Below are 21,383 nucleotides of genomic sequence, written 5' to 3'. Positions count from 1 at the left end.
GCTACATTGCTGGTCAACTTGTAAAAATGAAAATCCGTTCGTAACCTTGCCTTTACCATACCTCTAAACAAAATAGTGGTATCTACCAGCACTGAATCCTCAATCTTTTTCCTCCTACTTAGATAAATGGCCATTTTTGCCTGACCCAGCAGGAAGTTGAAGAGCTGACATTTTAACCTCCTCTTCCTGCTGTACCTGAACCCCAAAATAAACATCTCTGGAGTAAGATGTTCATCAAACAGCACAAACATGCGGGTCAGGAACTGAAAAAAAACCAAGAGCCTGTCACACTTTAAAAACAGTGAAAAACTGTTTCCCTCTCTGTGCAGAAAGGACAGGTGTCTTCAACATCAGAATTAATCACAGAGACAAAAGCGTTCACAGCAACTGCACCATGTAAAATTCTCCATTGTAAATCCCCAACCCTTTTAGTTAACGGTGGTTTGTACAGTGCTCTCCACTCAGGCCTCTGAGCCTCCTGTAGGCCCAGATGAGCTCTCCATGGAGTGTCAACCCTATCCTTCAGCCTGTTTTGGTTCAACACTTTAACACACAGGTAGTACATAGCTTTGCCCACCATGGTGCTCAGCCTGCAATCAGCAGCACTGCTCACCTCTAACAGACAACCATCACATTTAAAAATAGGGATAAGTTTCACCTCAGGAAAAGAATCATTTACAGCAGGCAATAACTGACCATTACAATAATCAACACACATTTCCAGTTCATTATCAGTCAGCTGCTGTTTCCAGCCCCCCAATAGGCGGCCCATCACCCTGACAGACCTTGTGCCCAGCTGTGAGGCCAGACCGGCAGCATTATCAAAAAGGGGACCGCACACCTCCAGCACATTACCCAACGTGAACATCTTCGCCTCACACAGCCTTTGCCTCAGTGCTGGCTCGGCCCCACCCTGAAAACGAGTCCCATGAACCACCGGCTCCCTCAGAAGCCAGTACAAAGAGCCACCGTCCTTCAGTCTCTCTTTCGTAAACAAGCCCCACACTGTTAACAGTCCCTTGTAGAAACGGGGCAGGTTTTTCATTGTACAACCCTTTAAATCCATGAGGAACATCGGCTCAGCCAGACTTAGCCCACCACACCGCTCCAGTATGGCTCGAGCCACAGGTCTCCAGACCAGATCAGCCGGTCCTGTCAGGAGTCTCTGAATGAAACGGAGCCTGAACGCAGCTCCCCTACTTGCCAAGTTGACAAGCCCCTGTCCCCCTTCCTCCTTGGGCAGGAAAAGGACGCTCTGCGGGACCCAGTGCAACCGGTCCCAGAAGAAGTCCACCATCAACCCCTGCACCTTAGACAGTAGGTTCAGTGGCGGGTCCGTACATGTTAGCCGATGCCACAGCATGGAGGACACAAGATTGTTGATAATAAGGACCCGACCTTTCAGCGACAGTTTTGGAAGAATCCATTTCCATCGCTTCAGCCGGCCCTCCACTTGCTCCACCACACCGTCCCAATTCTTGGAAGAAAATACCTCATCCCCAAGATAAATCCCCAAGTACTTTAGGCCTCCCCTCTTCCAAGTCAGGCCTCCAGGTAACACAAGTCCATCAATTGGCCCTTTACCCACTGCTAAGGCCTCACTCTTCTGCCAGTTCACCCTAGCAGAAGAGAGAGTACCAAAAGCCCTCACATTTGATTGTACAATATTAATGTCGTGCTGGGACTTTACCATAATCATGACATCATCAGCATATGCAGACAGTTTGAATTTCATGTCACAACCCGGAAAAGAAAAACCCGACAAATGAGTCCTTAATCTGTGTAACAGCGGCTCTATGGCCAGACAGTACAACATTCCTGATAAAGAACAGCCCTGTCGGACTCCCCTCTGAACCTCAAAAGGCGCACTTAAACCACCGTTAATCTTAAGTACACTCTCAATGTCTCTGTACAAGACCTGGATCATAGCTATAAGCCCAGAGCTGAAACCAAAAGCCTGCATTGCTTTCCACAGGTACTGATGTTCAACTCGGTCAAAAGCCTTTTCTTGATCTAGAGAAATCAGACCAAGTTCACAACCCAAAACACCAGAGAGGTCCAAAATATCTCGAATCAACGTAATGTTGTCAGATATCAACCTGCTGGGCACACAGTAGGTTTGGTCCACATGGATGACCCGTTCCATCACCTTCCTCAGTCTCATTGCCAGTACCTTTGAGAGCACTTTATAATCGGAGCAGAGTAAAGACACTGGACGCCAGTTCCTGATGTTCTGTAAGTCTCCCTTCTTGGGCAGGAGAGTGATGACCGCTCTCCTACAGCTCAGAGGCAGCCTCCCCTTTCTCAGACTATCACTGAGGACACTCAAAAGATCCTCACCAATCACAGACCAGAGAGACTTGTAAAAATCAACCGGGAGACCGTCAATCCCAGGCGCCTTCCCACTCTGCATGCTCTGCAAAGCCTCTAGCAGCTCTTGGCCTGACAGCAGTGCTTCCAGCTCTGCGCCGTCCTCAGCTGAGACTCTAGGGAGGCCCTCAAAGAAGGACCGTGCCACCTCCGGCTCTTCTTGGTACTCAGTTCTATAGAGCTCTTTGTAGAAACCAACCGCACATCGACGGAGGTCGGCTGTCTCATGCAGCATCTGCCCAGTGTCTGACCTCAGAGAGTGTAGCAGCCTCTTTTGGCCATTCTTGCTCTCCAAACCAAAGAAAAAGTGAGACGGAACATCCATCTGGACCACGTTTTGAAAACGGGATCTAACCAGAGCGCCCCTAGCAGAGATACCCAGCAGGTCAGACAGAGCTGATTTTTTCCTTTTGAAAACTTCAATATGTTCTCTTTCTCCAGTGGAGCCTGCCAACTCCTGCATCTCCATCACTTCTCTCTCCAGAGCTCTCATAGATCTGGCCATGTCTCTTGTAACATTGAGAGTGTACTGTAGGCAAAGCTGTTTTATATGTATTTTACCTACATCCCACCACTGTTGCAGTGAACTAAAGTCACGTTTAGTTTGCCTATAGTCAGCCCAAAAAGAACCAAAAGCATCCTTAAAACCATTGTCAGCCAACAGAGAGACATTAAAGTGCCAATATGCACTTTTACACTTTACATTTTTTATAAAAATAGAACACTGGACAAGGGAGTGGTCAGATAAACCCACCGGACTTATGGAACAGCTTGTGACCACACTCATGTGATGTTCAAAACAATACAAACGATCAAGCCTGGCTAACGATAAATAATTATCCCTGGAATGAGCCCAGGTATACTGCCGCTGATTACTGTGGAGATATCTCCAAATATCACACAGTTCAATGGTTTCAACCAGTCGTATTAGACAGGCTTTAGAAGCCGCATGCGGCTCCTGATGATTCCTGTCTAACACGGGATCTTCAGTGCAGTTAAAATCACCACCCACAAACAGATACTCCTCACTACTACAAGCACTAAGAGTATCTTTTAATTTATCCAAAAACAATAACCTTTCCAACCCCACCGTTGGAGCGTATACATTTACAAAACACATCTTTACATTTTCAAATACAGCACAGAGTTTAAGCAACCTGCCTGGAATGATCTCATCAACAACACATGAAGCAGGTAGAAAATCCCTAGAAAAAAGAAAACCAACTCCCCCACTGTTACTACTCTTATGACTGAAGAAAGCTCCCCCACCCCACTCCCTCTTCCAGTCAGATTCATTTTCAACCGTGCTGTGAGTTTCCTGAAGAAAAGTAACATTTAGCTTCTTGCCCCTGATCAGGCTGTACAGGGCAGCTCTCTTACCATCTTCTCTAGCACCATTAACGTTTAAAGACCCCAGTTTAAATTCACACATGTTTAGTATACAGCACAGCAGCAACCAAACAATAGCAAAAAAACACATTAGGCCTATACATCATCAGGACCAACAGCCTCCTCATTGATTTTTGCTCTGACTCTTGATAATATTTTCTTTAAGCGGAATCCCTCGTGGTGAGAGAAAAAAGGTAGCCCTGCGTCCTCCCCACTCCTCATGTGTATTGTGACAGAATCATGAAACTTCCTTAAATCAGGGAAAAGTTCCTCTAATTTAATAGATTTACCTTTGGTATCTTTCAAAAATGTTTTTATCTGTTCGAAAGAGAACTCAGGCTGTGATAAATCACTCAAGAGCACATCCTCCTCTTCCTCACTGCTGTTACTACTGTCCTGTGACTGTGCGTCCTGTCCTTTCTTTCCTGAGCCTTGCCTCGTTTGAGAGGGGGCAGGGCTCTGCTCCTTCCTAGCTGCCTTCGCGTCCTGCCCGCCAGTAACCCTCGAAGTAGCCCTGCTTTTCCTCTTTCGTACAACTTTTGAAACATCCATCTCTGTCTCATCCTCCTCAACCAGTACAGACTCCGCTATCCTGGTTGCTGTACTCTCTAAATCCTCTCTCACTTCGACCTGAGTATCACTGTTCAAATCAATTAGTAGATTCCCCTGTATAGTGCTGATGCTTTGCGCGGCTTGCGCCTGCACAACATTTCCCCCGCTCTCTCCACTGTGTACCTGAGCTTTTGCAATAATTGCAACTGGCCTCTCACTCACACTTGTTTGCGCTGCTGTGCGTGTAACAGTAGGTGTACTCGCTGCAGCGCGGGCAGCTGCCGAAGGCTTATTGGCTGCTGGCTGACTGCTACCTGCGGTCTTTGTAGCCTCCGCGCCAGCAGTCGGCTGTTCACCCCTTTTCGCTGGGCACGCACGAATTAAATGATTCTCTTCCCCGCATCCAAAGCATTTCATTCTGCCTGAGCTCACATGAATGTCGTAGTCAAAATCGTCCAGCCTGAATTTGAAAACTAAACTCAGTTCCTCATCTTTCTTCTTCAGAATCATATGCACTTGTCTCCTAAAAGACACGACATGTTTAACGTGACGCGAGGTCCCCCCGAGAGAGAACATTGTAATCGGTGAAACTAACTGCCCGTGTCTTGACAGTTCTTTCTCCAAAAGTCCATTTTTCAAAAACGGGGGGACATTAGATATTATAACACGTTTGGCTGGGTTCGGGGGGGTGACGAGTGGAAACACCGTAGTAAGCGTCTCCCGAATCACCACTCCACTTTCCACCATCTGATTCACTTTAACGGTAGAATCAAGGAAAATTACGACTGCCCGATTCATCCTTGAAGCTGACTTAACGCTCGCATATCCCACGACTGCGCCGATAGCCAAACAACATTCTTCCACTGAGACACCGTGGTCTGGAGAGAGTCGCAAGCCGTGTTTGCGTGTAAGTCTCTCCAAACCGGAGGGTGCTCCTCCCTGCTCCGCCATGCCTGTGTAAAGGCACGACGCAGCGGCAGCACTCACCAAACAATTGTCACTTAGATACTACGGCTAAACTCAACCGAAACAACTAAAGCCAACACTCTCGTAAAAGCAAACAATAAATAAGCAATAGTCTAATTCATAACATTAAACACAACAAGTTAGAGAAAAAGTTAGAGTTTCACTCACACCGCAAACGCTCCTCCACGCTCCTCCACCACCATACACACGCATGCGCACAGAGAGAGAGAGAGAGAGAGAGAGAGAGAGAGAGAGAGAGAGAGAGAGAGAGAGAGAGAGAGAGAGAGAGAGAGAGAGAGAGAGAGAGAGAGAACGACTCCAACTCATTCAAAACTCGGCAGCTAGGCTACTAACTAGAACCAAATGCACATTTTAAGGCAAGCCGTATCAGACAGTAGTCTCCTGCTCGATACACACACAGTTCAATACCTGACAGTTTTGAACCTGTAATAAACAATAGACAGAAAACTGTAGTCCAGTGCAATAAAAACCTGACAGTTTTGAACCTGTAATAAAAAGCAATAGACAGAGTAAAATAATACAGTGCAATAATAGATTAGTAGAATAGAATAGATAGTAAAATTATGCAATAGAATGGACAGAGTAAAATAGTGCTACAGTACAGCGGAGTGTATTAGAAGGCTATGGTGAAGAGGTACGTTTTTAGCTTATTTTTGAAAATATTAAGAGATATAGCTTCCCTAATGTCCATAGATAGTGTGTTCCATAACGTTGGTGCATAGTTTGCAAAGGCTGCATCCCCGATTTTCCTTAGACTGTGGCTTGGAACCTTCAATAGACCAGTAGTAGATGATCGCAATGTTCTAGGAGGCACATAGTTGACTAGAGAATTTGCAATGTAGCTTGATCCTGTTCCATTTAGTGCTTTGTATATAAGGAGGAGGACCTTGAAATCAATTCTAAATGTTACCGGAAGCCAGTGTAGGTTACAGTAGCTAATACAGGACTGATGTGGTCGCTCCTCTTGGTTCTAGTTAGTAGCCTAGCTGCAGAGTTTTGAATGAGTTGGAGTCGTTCTGTGTTTTTTTTGGGGAGGCCAGTGAGGAGTGCATTACAGTAGTCAAGTCGGCTTGAGATAAAGGCATGGATCAGTTTTTCAGCGTCTTTTTGATTTATAAACGGCCGTACCTTAGCTATGTTTCTAAGGTGGAAAATTATGTTTTTGTCACCTTGTTGATGTGTCATTTAAAGCTTAGGTCTGAGTCTATTATAACACCAAGACTTGTAACTTCGGGTTTGATCCAAGGAGTAAGTTGCCCCATATTGCTGTAACATTTCTCTTTTTGTTATAGGACCGACTAGTAGGATTTCAGTTTTGCCCTCATTTAATTTTAGGAAGTTGTTCGTCATCATCCATTTGTTTATTGCTAAGAGACAGGCGGAAATGGAGTTTATAGCTGTGTGATCATTTGGTTCAGAGGAGATGTACAATTGTGTGTCATCTGCGTAACTATGGAAACATAGATTGTGCTTTCTAATGATGTCTCCGAGTGGCAGCATGTATAGTGAGAATAATAATGGACCAAGGCAGCTCCCCTGTGGAACTCCGAAGTAGGTGTCATGTTTCTCAGAAGAATGATCTCCAAGCCTGATGTAATATTTTCTCCCTTTGTTATATGTTCTGAACCAGTTTAATATAGTCAGAAAGACCAACTAACTTTTCTAGACGATTTATTAGGATATCATGGTCAATCGTGTCAAACGCTGCGCTTAGATCTAATAGGACGAGAATTGAGACTTTGTTTGCTTAATCTTTTTCAGAGTTTATTCTGAGGTCACTAATTATTTTTGTAAGAGCAGTTTCAGTGCTACGGTGCGTTCTGAAGCCTGATTTTCTTTGAGAAAGGAGTTTATTTGTATTGAGTATCTTGCTGATGAATGGGAGGTTGGATATTGGCCTATAGTTGGTTAGTACATTACTGTCTAGTTTGGGTTTCTTTAGTAAGGGTCTTACGACAGCTGTTTTGAATGCGTCTGGGAAAATACCTGTCAGAAGCGATGTATTTATAATATTTAGGACATGACTTGCAATACTCTCGAATATTCGCTTAAAAAATGCTGTGGGTATAGGGTCAATACAGGAAGTGGAGGAGCTTTACAGTTTTGTAAAGCTCAGTTGATGTAATGCAAGCAAATTTTCCTATGGTTACTTTTTCGCAGGGTTTGCTGATGATGTCCATGTTTGTATCAGGACTAATGCTGGCTCTAATTGAAGTTATTTTGTTATTGAAGAATAATGCTAGTTCTTCACATTTTGATGCAGATGACTGTGGAGGGTGGGGGCAGTGTTGAGTAGCTGGTCGATGGCTGAGAATAATATTCTAGAGTTTCCAACATTCTCTGTGATAATCTTAGAAAAATAGTCCTTTCTTGCCACTCGTATTTCTTTGTTATAGGCAGTCATGTGTTACGATAGCAGGTAGGGGAGAGTTCCAATGGTCAAGGAATGAAAGAGACGGAGAAGTGTTTTGCTCTTCAAAACAATGTGTGTCCTCTTTATTTTGAGAACACATGAGCAGTAGCAGAACACAAAGGACGCCAAGCGTCAACAGAGAACAACACTAAAGTGTAATCGGGTCAGCACTTGTTCAGGAAGTCTGCTCGTAGGGAAATCTGAAGCTCCAGCAGGGAACAAGAGAACAGGAGTCATTATAAGGCCACATTCCTAACATACCAACGTGTCAATTAGTGACAGCCAGAATGACAGCCAGTGACAGCATCCAGATGTGACAGTCAATCAGTGTGAGACAGCAAACCAGAAGTGACATACAATTAGTGCAAACCCAACAACAATGTGTAGTACTCCAGACAGACAGTAGGATTCAATCCTAAGGTAGGACAGAACCCCGAACGTTACAGTCATGGCTTCCTTATATATATCACAGTGGACCGTGAGCTTGGTTTTCCTCCATTTTCGTTCAGCAGCTCTACAGCTTATCTTTGTCTGACCAACACTGCTATTATTTAACCATGGGGAGATTTTGTCACTTGACTTTTTTTTTTTCCTTTAACACTTTCAGAGCCGGACGTGTTTTCCTTTTTACCCCCTTTAATGCCCATCAACCACTTCAATGTTAGCGTTAATATCGCCTAATCTATGTTTTAAATTATGGCTATGTGTCTAATCTGCCCGTCGCTTATCAATGACTCATTTTCCAGTCAACATTGTCGAAGCGGATAATTTTTTTATCGGTTCATTTCCGTTTTATAGCATTTTGAAAAGCCCTTGTTTTCACGGAAAATTTAAAGATTCTGTGATAAACGCCCTGTACTGGAATATTCTAGAACGTTGTCATTTTTCTGCCTATTTATGAATCGTTTTCAAATAAACACTAGATTATCGATAGTATATGTGTACGTATGCACGATGGTGCCGCGAGCTGAAAATCGATTCTCTTATTTCCTGATCGCTCGCACAGCCAAACAGCCATATCACATATAGGGGAAAAGCTTATATCTCCATGAAAACAGGTCTGATTATCCTAAGACTGGTAAAATAGATTCCTTACCTGAGATCAGATGTTCTCCAAAAAGATTATTCCAATTCCTGATCGCCATTCCAAAAATCGATCCTTTTATTGATTCAATGCTACGTACTGTAAAGACATATTACACGCTGTTCTGATGGTCCACAATGACTCCGAGTGGCTCGGGGTACATGCGTGAGAAGTAAAATGTGGATTCCGGAGTTTTTTTTTCTCATCCATTTTCATTGAGTCCATTCCAAAAGGGTGCATTACCACCTGGGAGACGATAGGGGGCGCTTTTTTCACATCTGAGCGCCTGGTGGGGCTGGTTTCCCAACGGTTGATGAAATATGAATTCAGATCGCTAATTAAAAAAAAATCACGCTAATTATCGTGGTGGGCATTCAGGGGGCGGGCTGCTAACACGTGTTATGTCGTGGCTGGCATTCAAAGTGTTAATGGAGCGACAGCATCCAGTGTATTATGATAGGGTGTTGTTCAGATTTTCAACCATGCAGTTTAAAGAACAGTCCAGGCTGGATGGTTCAGTTTGTCTCAAACTGACCGACCTCTCCATCACAGTCGAGAATGCAGCTGTGACCGCGTCCCTGACCGCCAAGAACCTTGGTGTTGTACTCGACGACCAGTTGAACTTCTCTGCTCACATCGCAGCGACAACCAGAACCTGAAGATTCCTCCTGAGCAACGTCAGAAGGATCCGCCCCTTCCTGACAAAAGAAGCCACCCAACTCCTCGTCAATCAACAGTCATCTCCCGCCTCGACTACTACAACGCACTGCTAGCTGGCCTCCCGGCCACTGCCACCAAGCCTCTTCAACTCATTCAAAACGCAGTGGCCCGCCTGATCTCAAACCTACCGAAGTCGGCCCATGTCACCCAACTTCTTAGGGACCTGCACTGGCTCCCCATTGCTGCACGTATCCGCTTCAAGGCCCTCGACCTAGCATTCCGTGCGGCAAAGGGAACCGCTCCCGCCTACCTCCGGTCAATGGTCTCTAACTACACACCCTCAAGACCCCTACGCTCTGCATCTTCTGGCCGCCTCAGACCTACTCCTATCCAAGCTCCGGGAGGGTCATCAAAGAGAAGCCGCCTATTCTCAGTCCTTGCCCCACAATGGTGGAATGAACTACCCACCCCAGTTAGGACAGCCGAATCCCGTCCAATCTTTCGCTGTCGACTAAAGACGCACTTCTTCAACCATTATCTGAAATAATAATAATAAAAAAAAATCTAACCCTAACTAACCTTACTGTCATGCACTTGTCCTAATAAACTAACCTACACTGTAACATGCAACACTTTGATGAATATTGTTACTCAGCTGATAGAGTTGTACCCTTCCTGATGACCTGTCGTACAGAACTTGTAAGTCGCTTTGGATAAAAGCGTCAGCTAAATGACTAAATGTAAATGTAAATGTAAGAGAGAGAGAGAGAGAGAGAGAGAGAGAGAGAGAGAGAGAGAACGACTCCAACTCATTCAAAACTCGGCAGCTAGGCTACTAACTAGAACCAAATGCACATTTTAAGGCAAGCCGTATCAGACAGTAGTCTCCTGCTCGATACACACACAGTTCAATACCTGACAGTTTTGAACCTGTAATAAACAATAGACAGAAAACTGTAGTCCAGTGCAATAAAAACCTGACAGTTTTGAACCTGTAATAAAAAGCAATAGACAGAGTAAAATAATACAGTGCAATAATAGATTAGTAGAATAGAATAGATAGTAAAATTATGCAATAGAATGGACAGAGTAAAATAGTGCTACAGTACAGCGGAGTGTATTAGAAGGCTATGGTGAAGAGGTACGTTTTTAGCTTATTTTTGAAAATATTAAGAGATATAGCTTCCCTAATGTCCATAGATAGTGTGTTCCATAACGTTGGTGCATAGTTTGCAAAGGCTGCATCCCCGATTTTCCTTAGACTGTGGCTTGGAACCTTCAATAGACCAGTAGTAGATGATCGCAATGTTCTAGGAGGCACATAGTTGACTAGAGAATTTGCAATGTAGCTTGATCCTGTTCCATTTAGTGCTTTGTATATAAGGAGGAGGACCTTGAAATCAATTCTAAATGTTACCGGAAGCCAGTGTAGGTTACAGTAGCTAATACAGGACTGATGTGGTCGCTCCTCTTGGTTCTAGTTAGTAGCCTAGCTGCAGAGTTTTGAATGAGTTGGAGTCGTTCTGTGTTTTTTTTGGGGAGGCCAGTGAGGAGTGCATTACAGTAGTCAAGTCGGCTTGAGATAAAGGCATGGATCAGTTTTTCAGCGTCTTTTTGATTTATAAACGGCCGTACCTTAGCTATGTTTCTAAGGTGGAAAATTATGTTTTTGTCACCTTGTTGATGTGTCATTTAAAGCTTAGGTCTGAGTCTATTATAACACCAAGACTTGTAACTTCGGGTTTGATCCAAGGAGTAAGTTGCCCCATATTGCTCTGTAACATTTCTCTTTTTGTTATAGGACCGACTAGTAGGATTTCAGTTTTGCCCTCATTTAATTTTAGGAAGTTGTTCGTCATCATCCATTTGTTTATTGCTAAGAGACAGGCGGAAATGGAGTTTATAGCTGTGTGATCATTTGGTTCAGAGGAGATGTACAATTGTGTGTCATCTGCGTAACTATGGAAACATAGATTGTGCTTTCTAATGATGTCTCCGAGTGGCAGCATGTATAGTGAGAATAATAATGGACCAAGGCAGCTCCCCTGTGGAACTCCGAAGTAGGTGTCATGTTTCTCAGAAGAATGATCTCCAAGCCTGATGTAATATTTTCTCCCTTTGTTATATGTTCTGAACCAGTTTAATATAGTCAGAAAGACCAACTAACTTTTCTAGACGATTTATTAGGATATCATGGTCAATCGTGTCAAACGCTGCGCTTAGATCTAATAGGACGAGAATTGAGACTTTGTTTGCTTAATCTTTTTCAGAGTTTATTCTGAGGTCACTAATTATTTTTGTAAGAGCAGTTTCAGTGCTACGGTGCGTTCTGAAGCCTGATTTTCTTTGAGAAAGGAGTTTATTTGTATTGAGTATCTTGCTGATGAATGGGAGGTTGGATATTGGCCTATAGTTGGTTAGTACATTACTGTCTAGTTTGGGTTTCTTTAGTAAGGGTCTTACGACAGCTGTTTTGAATGCGTCTGGGAAAATACCTGTCAGAAGCGATGTATTTATAATATTTAGGACATGACTTGCAATACTCTCGAATATTCGCTTAAAAAATGCTGTGGGTATAGGGTCAATACAGGAAGTGGAGGAGCTTTACAGTTTTGTAAAGCTCAGTTGATGTAATGCAAGCAAATTTTCCTATGGTTACTTTTTCGCAGGGTTTGCTGATGATGTCCATGTTTGTATCAGGACTAATGCTGGCTCTAATTGAAGTTATTTTGTTATTGAAGAATAATGCTAGTTCTTCACATTTTGATGCAGATGACTGTGGAGGGTGGGGGCAGTGTTGAGTAGCTGGTCGATGGCTGAGAATAATATTCTAGAGTTTCCAACATTCTCTGTGATAATCTTAGAAAAATAGTCCTTTCTTGCCACTCGTATTTCTTTGTTATAGGCAGTCATGTGTTACGATAGCAGGTAGGGGAGAGTTCCAATGGTCAAGGAATGAAAGAGACGGAGAAGTGTTTTGCTCTTCAAAACAATGTGTGTCCTCTTTATTTTGAGAACACATGAGCAGTAGCAGAACACAAAGGACGCCAAGCGTCAACAGAGAACAACACTAAAGTGTAATCGGGTCAGCACTTGTTCAGGAAGTCTGCTCGTAGGGAAATCTGAAGCTCCAGCAGGGAACAAGAGAACAGGAGTCATTATAAGGCCACATTCCTAACATACCAACGTGTCAATTAGTGACAGCCAGAATGACAGCCAGTGACAGCATCCAGATGTGACAGTCAATCAGTGTGAGACAGCAAACCAGAAGTGACATACAATTAGTGCAAACCCAACAACAATGTGTAGTACTCCAGACAGACAGTAGGATTCAATCCTAAGGTAGGACAGAACCCCGAACGTTACAGTCATGGCTTCCTTATATATATCACAGTGGACCGTGAGCTTGGTTTTCCTCCATTTTCGTTCAGCAGCTCTACAGCTTATCTTTGTCTGACCAACACTGCTATTATTTAACCATGGGGAGATTTTGTCACTTGACTTTTTTTTTTTTCCTTTAACACTTTCAGAGCCGGACGTGTTTTCCTTTTTACCCCCTTTAATGCCCATCAACCACTTCAATGTTAGCGTTAATATCGCCTAATCTATGTTTTAAATTATGGCTATGTGTCTAATCTGCCCGTCGCTTATCAATGACTCATTTTCCAGTCAACATTGTCGAAGCGGATAATTTTTTTATCGGTTCATTTCCGTTTTATAGCATTTTGAAAAGCCCTTGTTTTCACGGAAAATTTAAAGATTCTGTGATAAACGCCCTGTACTGGAATATTCTAGAACGTTGTCATTTTTCTGCCTATTTATGAATCGTTTTCAAATAAACACTAGATTATCGATAGTATATGTGTACGTATGCACGATGGTGCCGCGAGCTGAAAATCGATTCTCTTATTTCCTGATCGCTCGCACAGCCAAACAGCCATATCACATATAGGGGAAAAGCTTATATCTCCATGAAAACAGGTCTGATTATCCTAAGACTGGTAAAATAGATTCCTTACCTGAGATCAGATGTTCTCCAAAAAGATTATTCCAATTCCTGATCGCCATTCCAAAAATCGATCCTTTTATTGATTCAATGCTACGTACTGTAAAGACATATTACACGCTGTTCTGATGGTCCACAATGACTCCGAGTGGCTCGGGGTACATGCGTGAGAAGTAAAATGTGGATTCCGGAGTTTTTTTTTCTCATCCATTTTCATTGAGTCCATTCCAAAAGGGTGCATTACCACCTGGGAGACGATAGGGGGCGCTTTTTTCACATCTGAGCGCCTGGTGGGGCTGGTTTCCCAACGGTTGATGAAATATGAATTCAGATCGCTAATTAAAAAAAAATCACGCTAATTATCGTGGTGGGCATTCAGGGGGCGGGCTGCTAACACGTGTTATGTCGTGGCTGGCATTCAAAGTGTTAATGGAGCGACAGCATCCAGTGTATTATGATAGGGTGTTGTTCAGATTTTCAACCATGCAGTTTAAAGAACAGTCCAGGCTGGATGGTTCAGTTTGTCTCAAACTGACCGACCTCTCCATCACAGTCGAGAATGCAGCTGTGACCGCGTCCCTGACCGCCAAGAACCTTGGTGTTGTACTCGACGACCAGTTGAACTTCTCTGCTCACATCGCAGCGACAACCAGAACCTGAAGATTCCTCCTGAGAAACGTCAGAAGGATCCGCCCCTTCCTGACAAAAGAAGCCACCCAACTCCTCGTCAATCAACAGTCATCTCCCGCCTCGACTACTACAACGCACTGCTAGCTGGCCTCCCGGCCACTGCCACCAAGCCTCTTCAACTCATTCAAAACGCAGTGGCCCGCCTGATCTCAAACCTACCGAAGTCGGCCCATGTCACCCAACTTCTTAGGGACCTGCACTGGCTCCCCATTGCTGCACGTATCCGCTTCAAGGCCCTCGACCTAGCATTCCGTGCGGCAAAGGGAACCGCTCCCGCCTACCTCCGGTCAATGGTCTCTAACTACACACCCTCAAGACCCCTACGCTCTGCATCTTCTGGCCGCCTCAGACCTACTCCTATCCAAGCTCCGGGAGGGTCATCAAAGAGAAGCCGCCTATTCTCAGTCCTTGCCCCACAATGGTGGAATGAACTACCCACCCCAGTTAGGACAGCCGAATCCCGTCCAATCTTTCGCTGTCGACTAAAGACGCACTTCTTCAACCATTATCTGAAATAATAATAATAAAAAAAAATCTAACCCTAACTAACCTTACTGTCATGCACTTGTCCTAATAAACTAACCTACACTGTAACATGCAACACTTTGATGAATATTGTTACTCAGCTGATAGAGTTGTACCCTTCCTGATGACCTGTCGTACAGAACTTGTAAGTCGCTTTGGATAAAAGCGTCAGCTAAATGACTAAATGTAAATGTAAATGTAAATGTTTGAGAACTTCTCTTCTGCGATGTCATCTAGTACGCTTCGCTTTACAACGGTTACCTTTTTTGTCTCTGTTAAGTTTAGGTTGGCATTGAAGAATACACAGTGATGGTCAGATATAGGTAATTCGATTACTGATACTTTATCAATGTTCAGCCTTGTTGTCATCACTAAGTCTAGGGTGTTACCATGTTGGTGAGTGTGGTCATTTACATGTTGTATTAGCTCAAAGCTGTCCAGTAGGTTGGTAAGCTCAACAGCCTTGGGGTCGTTCTTCTTATTTATATGAATATTCAGATCTCCATGTATGATTAATCTTTCTAAGGATACCGACTGAGATTAGCTCTGAGAATTCCTGCAGAAATATTGATGAGTATTTTGGTGGCTGGTACAATGTGATGATGAGCAAAGACAGTTCAGCTTTGAGCTCAATAGCAAGATATTCATATGATGTAAATTCACCCATGTCAATGTCATTACATACAAACGATGTAGATAAAATAGCGGCAAGCCCTCCCCCTTTTCTATTTTGTCTGACCGATTGATAATACTTATAATTTGGAGGGCAGGCTTCTATCAGCGTTGTCGCACCAGTAATGTCATTTAGCCAGGTCTCGACTAGGAACATGCATTGCAAATTCTTTTCAGTTATCAGATCATTGATTAAGAAAGATTTGTTGCTCAACGATCTAACATTCAGAAGGGCCATTGTCAGTGATTTTGTGATGGGGGTGTGGCCGGCCTTGGCTGAGCGACGTGTCAGGCATTTCTTCTTGAGTCTGATAGTAGTGTGAACAGGAACAGCATGGTTTGTTATTGGAACAAATTGATAGCAGTAGTTTGGGTGCAAGGTGGGGGGGCGTGGTTTCGGAGGTTGCAGTTGCGGGCTCTCGAGGAAAGATGGCGGAATAGTTCTTTTGTGATGTTTTGGAGATGCTTGGCTGTAAATCCGACCAGCATTTACCAGTTCGACCATTTTTGGCATGAAAGGCAGGTGGGGGGAGATGAGGGGGGAGGGGAGAAGGGGGGAGAGCAGGGATGAGGAGGGAGAGGGGGGAAAGGGTGCCTGGTAATTTGGTGATGACATGGCAAGAGGGAGGGTCGAGGAGGAGAGTGACACACGGGAGGAAAGATTGGGGGGGCTGGGGGGGAGGGGCGCCCTGCGTTTTAGGGTTATTGATGGGGAGGGGGATGCCCAATCAAGAGGGAGGGGGGAGGGGGAGAGTGACACAGGGGGGGAAAGGCTGGGGGGGAGGGGCAATGGTGAACGCCGATATACTGCCTTGACGTCGATACAGGGGGAGCTGGGGGGGGGGGGGGCGCTGTTAGTTCTGCTGTAATCCTGTGGATGTCCTCCGCGATCAGATCCAGTCGTAACTTCCGACCCCTCAGCAATCAGCTTGCTCTGTATGTCCTCCGATAGCAATTCTATTGTCTTTCTTGACGTCATCAGAGTTAGGTTGTGTTATTGTACTGTCCGTCTTAGAGCTTGTTGCAAGGCCATTGTCGATGGAGTAGAAAATTTTTCCTCCATATCTGTTCAGAGAAAATCCATTCCTTTGGAACAACTGTTCACGTCTCCAGAACATGTCGAAGTTTGCAATGTAATTTACATTGTGTAGCACACAAGCAGTTGAGAGACATTTGTTTAGCTGGAGAAGTCTGCTGAATCTTTCAGTCAATTTAGAGACTGTTGGCAAGGGGCCACTGATGTGCGATTCAATGTTTGTGGAATCCAGCATTTTCAGCAATTCAATAAAATCACATTTCAGATTTTCAGACTGTCTATTTGAGATGTCATTTGCTCCTACGTGGATGATTAATTTCCTGGCTGTTGTGTTTTACGATTGAATCTTTGGAATGTGCTTTGTTATTTCACAAACAGTTGCATCAGGGTAGCAGTATATCTTTGTATTTCTCTTTTTGTTGATATAGCCTACAGCAGAATCACCTATTATCAGCGTTGTTGGTACAATGTTTTCCTGTTCGTCAGTGTGCTGCGGCCTGTTCTTTTCCTCAGGGCCAGGGCGTTTCCTACCGTTAGCTTGTTGTTCATTAGCTTCGGTGTCTTTATCATTAGCCAGTAGCTGTGGTGGCTTATCCACTGTTCCACGGCGCCTCGTTCTTCCCGAGCGGCGTGGGGTTGATGGCCGGGGGGTCAGGTCCTCCGATGATAATCCTGGTTCATGCAGTAGTGGTAGGTCACTTTGACCCTTCGAACCTCCCTCTCTCAGGGCAAACCTCCCTCTCTCAGGGCTAGGTTCCAAACCTCCCTCTCTCAGGGAGAGGTTCCCTCTCTTAGGGCACAGTTCAAGGCCTGGGTCCCTTTCTACAATTTTTGCATTAGCATTAGCTACATTAGCCATTTTAGCTGGTTGGCTTGTTGATAAAGAGGGCCAGCCAGTTGCTGAGTTCAGAAACAAACATAGTATCAATGAGAGCATCAATAATACACCTGAGTGAAGTCTAGTAAAAAAAAAAAAAAAAAAAATTTAGTTAATCTTGAGTTAAAAAATTTATAGAATCGGGAGTTAACGCGTTAATATCGCGTTAACTTTGACAGCCTTAGTTATAATCAATCATTAATTATAACGTTAAGGTAGGGATAGGGCAGAGCGACAGAGAAAAGTGTCAGACAGCAGGAAAGCAGGAAGTAATTAGTAAAAAATAGATAAAATCAATAGATAACATCACTCTCCGTACATTCAATACTGTCTTAGCGGTATGGCACATGGGTACAGCTGCGCATGGAAAAGTAAACTGAGCTCTGTAGTAGCGCATGAGATCAGCCGGCCATGAGATGTCAGTCCTATTCAAATGAAGCATGCGTCACATGATAAGCTTAGGACATCGTCGAGCGTTGACACAATTCCAGAAGTTGAAAGTAGCACAGTGGGCAAAGCCTGTAGATGAAGTACCACAACTATCTGCCAAGACAAAATAAGTGATGATAAGCAGCTCTCTCATTGTCATCATGACTGAAATAGGGATTGAGATATGGCCCACAAGTCAAAAGAAAGAAGGGAGCATTAAAGAGCAGCCCGTAAGGCCGTCTGGGACGGTGAATGTTTCAAGGTTTTGTCAGAGAGAGACACTGAGAGTTCAGGGCCTCCAAGACACTGTCCAGGATGAATGGGAGCATCAATCTCTCTATCAAGCAGATAGACTGCAGTTCTCAAGAGAGACAGAGAGAGAGAGAGAGAGAGAGAGAGAGAGAGAGAGAGAGAGAGAGAGAGAGAGAGAGAGAGAGAGAGAGAGATATCAACATGAGATGTGATAGGGACAAGGAGAGAGAGACAGAGAGAGAGATACAGCAAGAGAGAGAGATAGAGAAAGAGATCCACACGAGAATTATGAGACAAGGGAGAGAAAACAAGAGCAACAAGCAGGTGCAGACATGTGGAAAGAGGCTTTAAGATAGATGATTGGGGGGGAAAAGGGGAGAGAGAGAGGCCGTGAAGAATATGAAACAGAATAGAATGAAAGCAAGAAGAATAGGCCATATGGTGAAGGCTGAGAAGTGGCTAGAAAACTATTCTCGTTCCCACCTCCCCGAACTACACAATTTTCACTCTGGGTGAAAGATATATTGGTGTAGATTTAGGAACAAAAAGTTCTCCATTGACAAACTAGCCCGTTTTGTGCAATCATAATTTTAAAGTCGGGACTAGATCTTTCCTCGCAAACGGATACTTGGTCACCACAGAGTTTTATTTGACGTAATTGGTGCGAGTTCGGTCACGTATCTTGCGCTCGACCAATAGCAGCTCTCTTTGTTGCGAGGATACAGCCGGCGGGTGACAACAAATTACATCTCACGGAGGAGAAAAAAATGGGAACAAGGTTATCCACAGAGTAGCGTTACGGACAAAAATGGACAAAAAACACCTTCTAAAGTTCGCAAAAAGGTTTCTAAACAATGTTATGTGCATCTCACGTCCGTTCAGAAAGAATGTGTACAAGACATACACACATTGTTTAGAGATCGATTTGTGTCATAAATGTCATGATATATATCTGTAACTTATGTCGTGTATGTCATAAATGTCATGATGAATTGAAAATGGGGGACCCTGATCTCTGGTCTGCACCCCCTTAACAAGTATGTGTGTTACGGTGAGGTAAGGTGGAGGTAGAACCCAAGGCAGCAGGACAAGAGTGAGCAGGGATATGAGGCAGGAGATGACGGTCACGATTTTAAGAGCTTTTACTTAGCCACGACAAAGGTACACAAGGCACAAAATAATAGGCACAGTCGCACTGGCTCTAAATACAAACAACACCTAACCAGAAGACGGACTGAACACACAAAAACAAAAGAGCAATAAACAGAAAACTAACATACACTTACTTTAGACAGAACACAACTACAGGGCAAGGACGACGTTTGACAAAGACATCACAGGACAGGTAACAAGGAGGAATGACTCCACAAGCAACTCAACAAACCACAGACCATAAATACGGACACTAATTAACACTAATTAATAATGGACGACAGCTGGGGGAAGAAAGACATAAGAACTAGAACTAATACAAATATCAACACAACAGGGACATGGCTATACAACCATAAATGCACCGACAACAAACTGTTTAGGAGGTTTATCACCACAGTGTGCATCATCTGTAAAAGATCACTAGATGGTGCCATGATACCACTATTCACATCTTTCATACTGTCTGTTCCTTGTGTGGGAAAGCGAGACCCATTGTTCACACTGTGACTGTGGTGTTGACTCTCCCAGCCTTGGGCAGGTCTGGGAGTGTAACATGTGTGTATTGAGCCGTACTATTGTACCCATTCTGCAATCTGTTAATACAGTTTTTAATCAATCAAGATGTGGATACACTATTTGATGCTGTGCTGAGATACAGTTTAGCTGTGTTTTTGTTTACATAACTAGCATTCTAGTTTTCTTCAGATACTGTATGCCATCTATTTTGTTTGTTTACAGTGATGTTTATGTAGCTCTGCTAGTTCATAGTGATGTTTAAAGTATGTTTCAGAATCCCCTCATCCACCACCACACTTCCCAGGCAACACTGACGTTAATCATCCTCACCACTGTCATCTGAGTCATCATCCCATGTAGCCCTATATCCTCAGTTTCCTTAGAAACATTTGCATAGTTTTGGCATTGACAAAGATATGTACATGGCAGTTTTGCAGACAGAGAGAGGAACATCTTATTGTCTCACATTTGAGTTGCCTTAACTGATAACTGTAAGTCACAGTAACCAAACATATTTGAGTTGCCTTAATTAAGAACTGTAAGTCACATGTAGCCCTATATCCTCAGTTTCCTTAGAAACATTTGCACAGTTTTGGCATTGACAAAGATCTGTACATGGCAGCTTTGCAGACACACAGGAACATTTTCTTGTCTCACATTTGAGTTGCCTTAACTGAGAACTATAAGTCACAGTAACCGAACATATTTGAGTTATGGCAACTCAAATGTGAGACAAGAAGATGTGTGTCTGCAAAACTGGGGTTGGGATGTATAGGGCGAGGGGATTAGGGTTATACAGTAGTAGTGTGATTTGTCTGTATTGGTTGAGATCAGTTTGACACTGATCTTTCCACACACCTCACTGTTTACTCATTTTACTCTGTAGTGTATATTGTATACATGTATATTGAATATTCCTCTTTACTTTACTTTTTACTTACTTACTTTTTTCACTGTATGACGCACACTCAGGGGCTCATACAGAAACTATATAAATAATAAACAAACTTTAAACTTATGTATGTATGTGACGAATAAACCTCTTGAATCTATTTTGTACCTGCATTCTATTTTGTCTTTAAATGGAAAATAAAAAGGTTAATGAGTAACTTATTGATTTGTAAATTGTTTGACATTATTCCAAATTAAGGGGATGGTGTAGTGTTTTGATTGATTAACTATCTTGATCAAAAGTGTGTGGGTCTATTATTTTTGTCATTATACTATCCACTGAACTGTTTTGTGTACGACCTCAATCTTTAGAAAATTGTCCCAGCATCTTTAATATTGCAGGTTGGGAATCACAAGGTGAAGTGTTTTTGTGCTGCATGCATCACGGATTGTGTGTTTATGGAGGTTTATCGAATAATTTCCCTGACAGGACGTAATGCACCGGTGTGTGCAATGCTGTGTTGTGGGGCTGATAGAAGGCGATATGATTTAAATGTACAGTATGGTTAATAACACGTACGTTATGGCCCATTTCACAGCTGTATTCAATCGCTTGCCTATAGCAAGTAGCGTATATGCATATAACATTGTTTAGAAGCCTATTTTGCGAACGTCAGAATGTGTTTTTTGTCCATTTTCGTCGAGATGTACTCCGTGGATGACATGATAACATCACGTTACTGTTTACACAATGTCTTGTGGTCTATAACTTGGCAACAAAGAGAGCTGCTATTGGTCGAGCGCAAGATACGTGACCAAACTCGCACAAATTACGTCAAATAAAACTCTGTAGTGACCAAGTATCCGTTTGCGAGGAAA

At 43.4% G+C, this 21,383-nt stretch overlaps 1 protein-coding gene across 1 annotated transcript in view; it reads left to right on the top strand.

Annotated features, from left to right (window-relative positions):
- Positions 1-1,169: 1,169 nt before the first annotated feature.
- The window catches only part of LOC311248741 (protein FAM131A-like), a gene marked incomplete at both ends in the record, with an annotated part of 61,640 nt that continues 41,426 nt past the window's right edge, over positions 1,170-21,383 (top strand). The window contains one exon of the mRNA XM_084339573.1: positions 1,170-1,317. Coding sequence (XP_084195699.1) covers positions 1,170-1,317 — 148 coding nt within the window. The remainder of the gene's footprint in view (positions 1,318-21,383) is intronic.

The sequence above is a fragment of the Notolepis coatsorum genome (assembly GCF_963971535.1).
Source record: "Notolepis coatsorum genome assembly, contig: SCAFFOLD_228, whole genome shotgun sequence".
Taxonomy (NCBI): Eukaryota; Metazoa; Chordata; class Actinopteri; order Aulopiformes; family Paralepididae; genus Notolepis; species Notolepis coatsorum.
The sequence above is the reverse complement of the archived record's forward strand: the minus strand, read 5'-3'. Positions and strand labels throughout refer to the sequence as shown.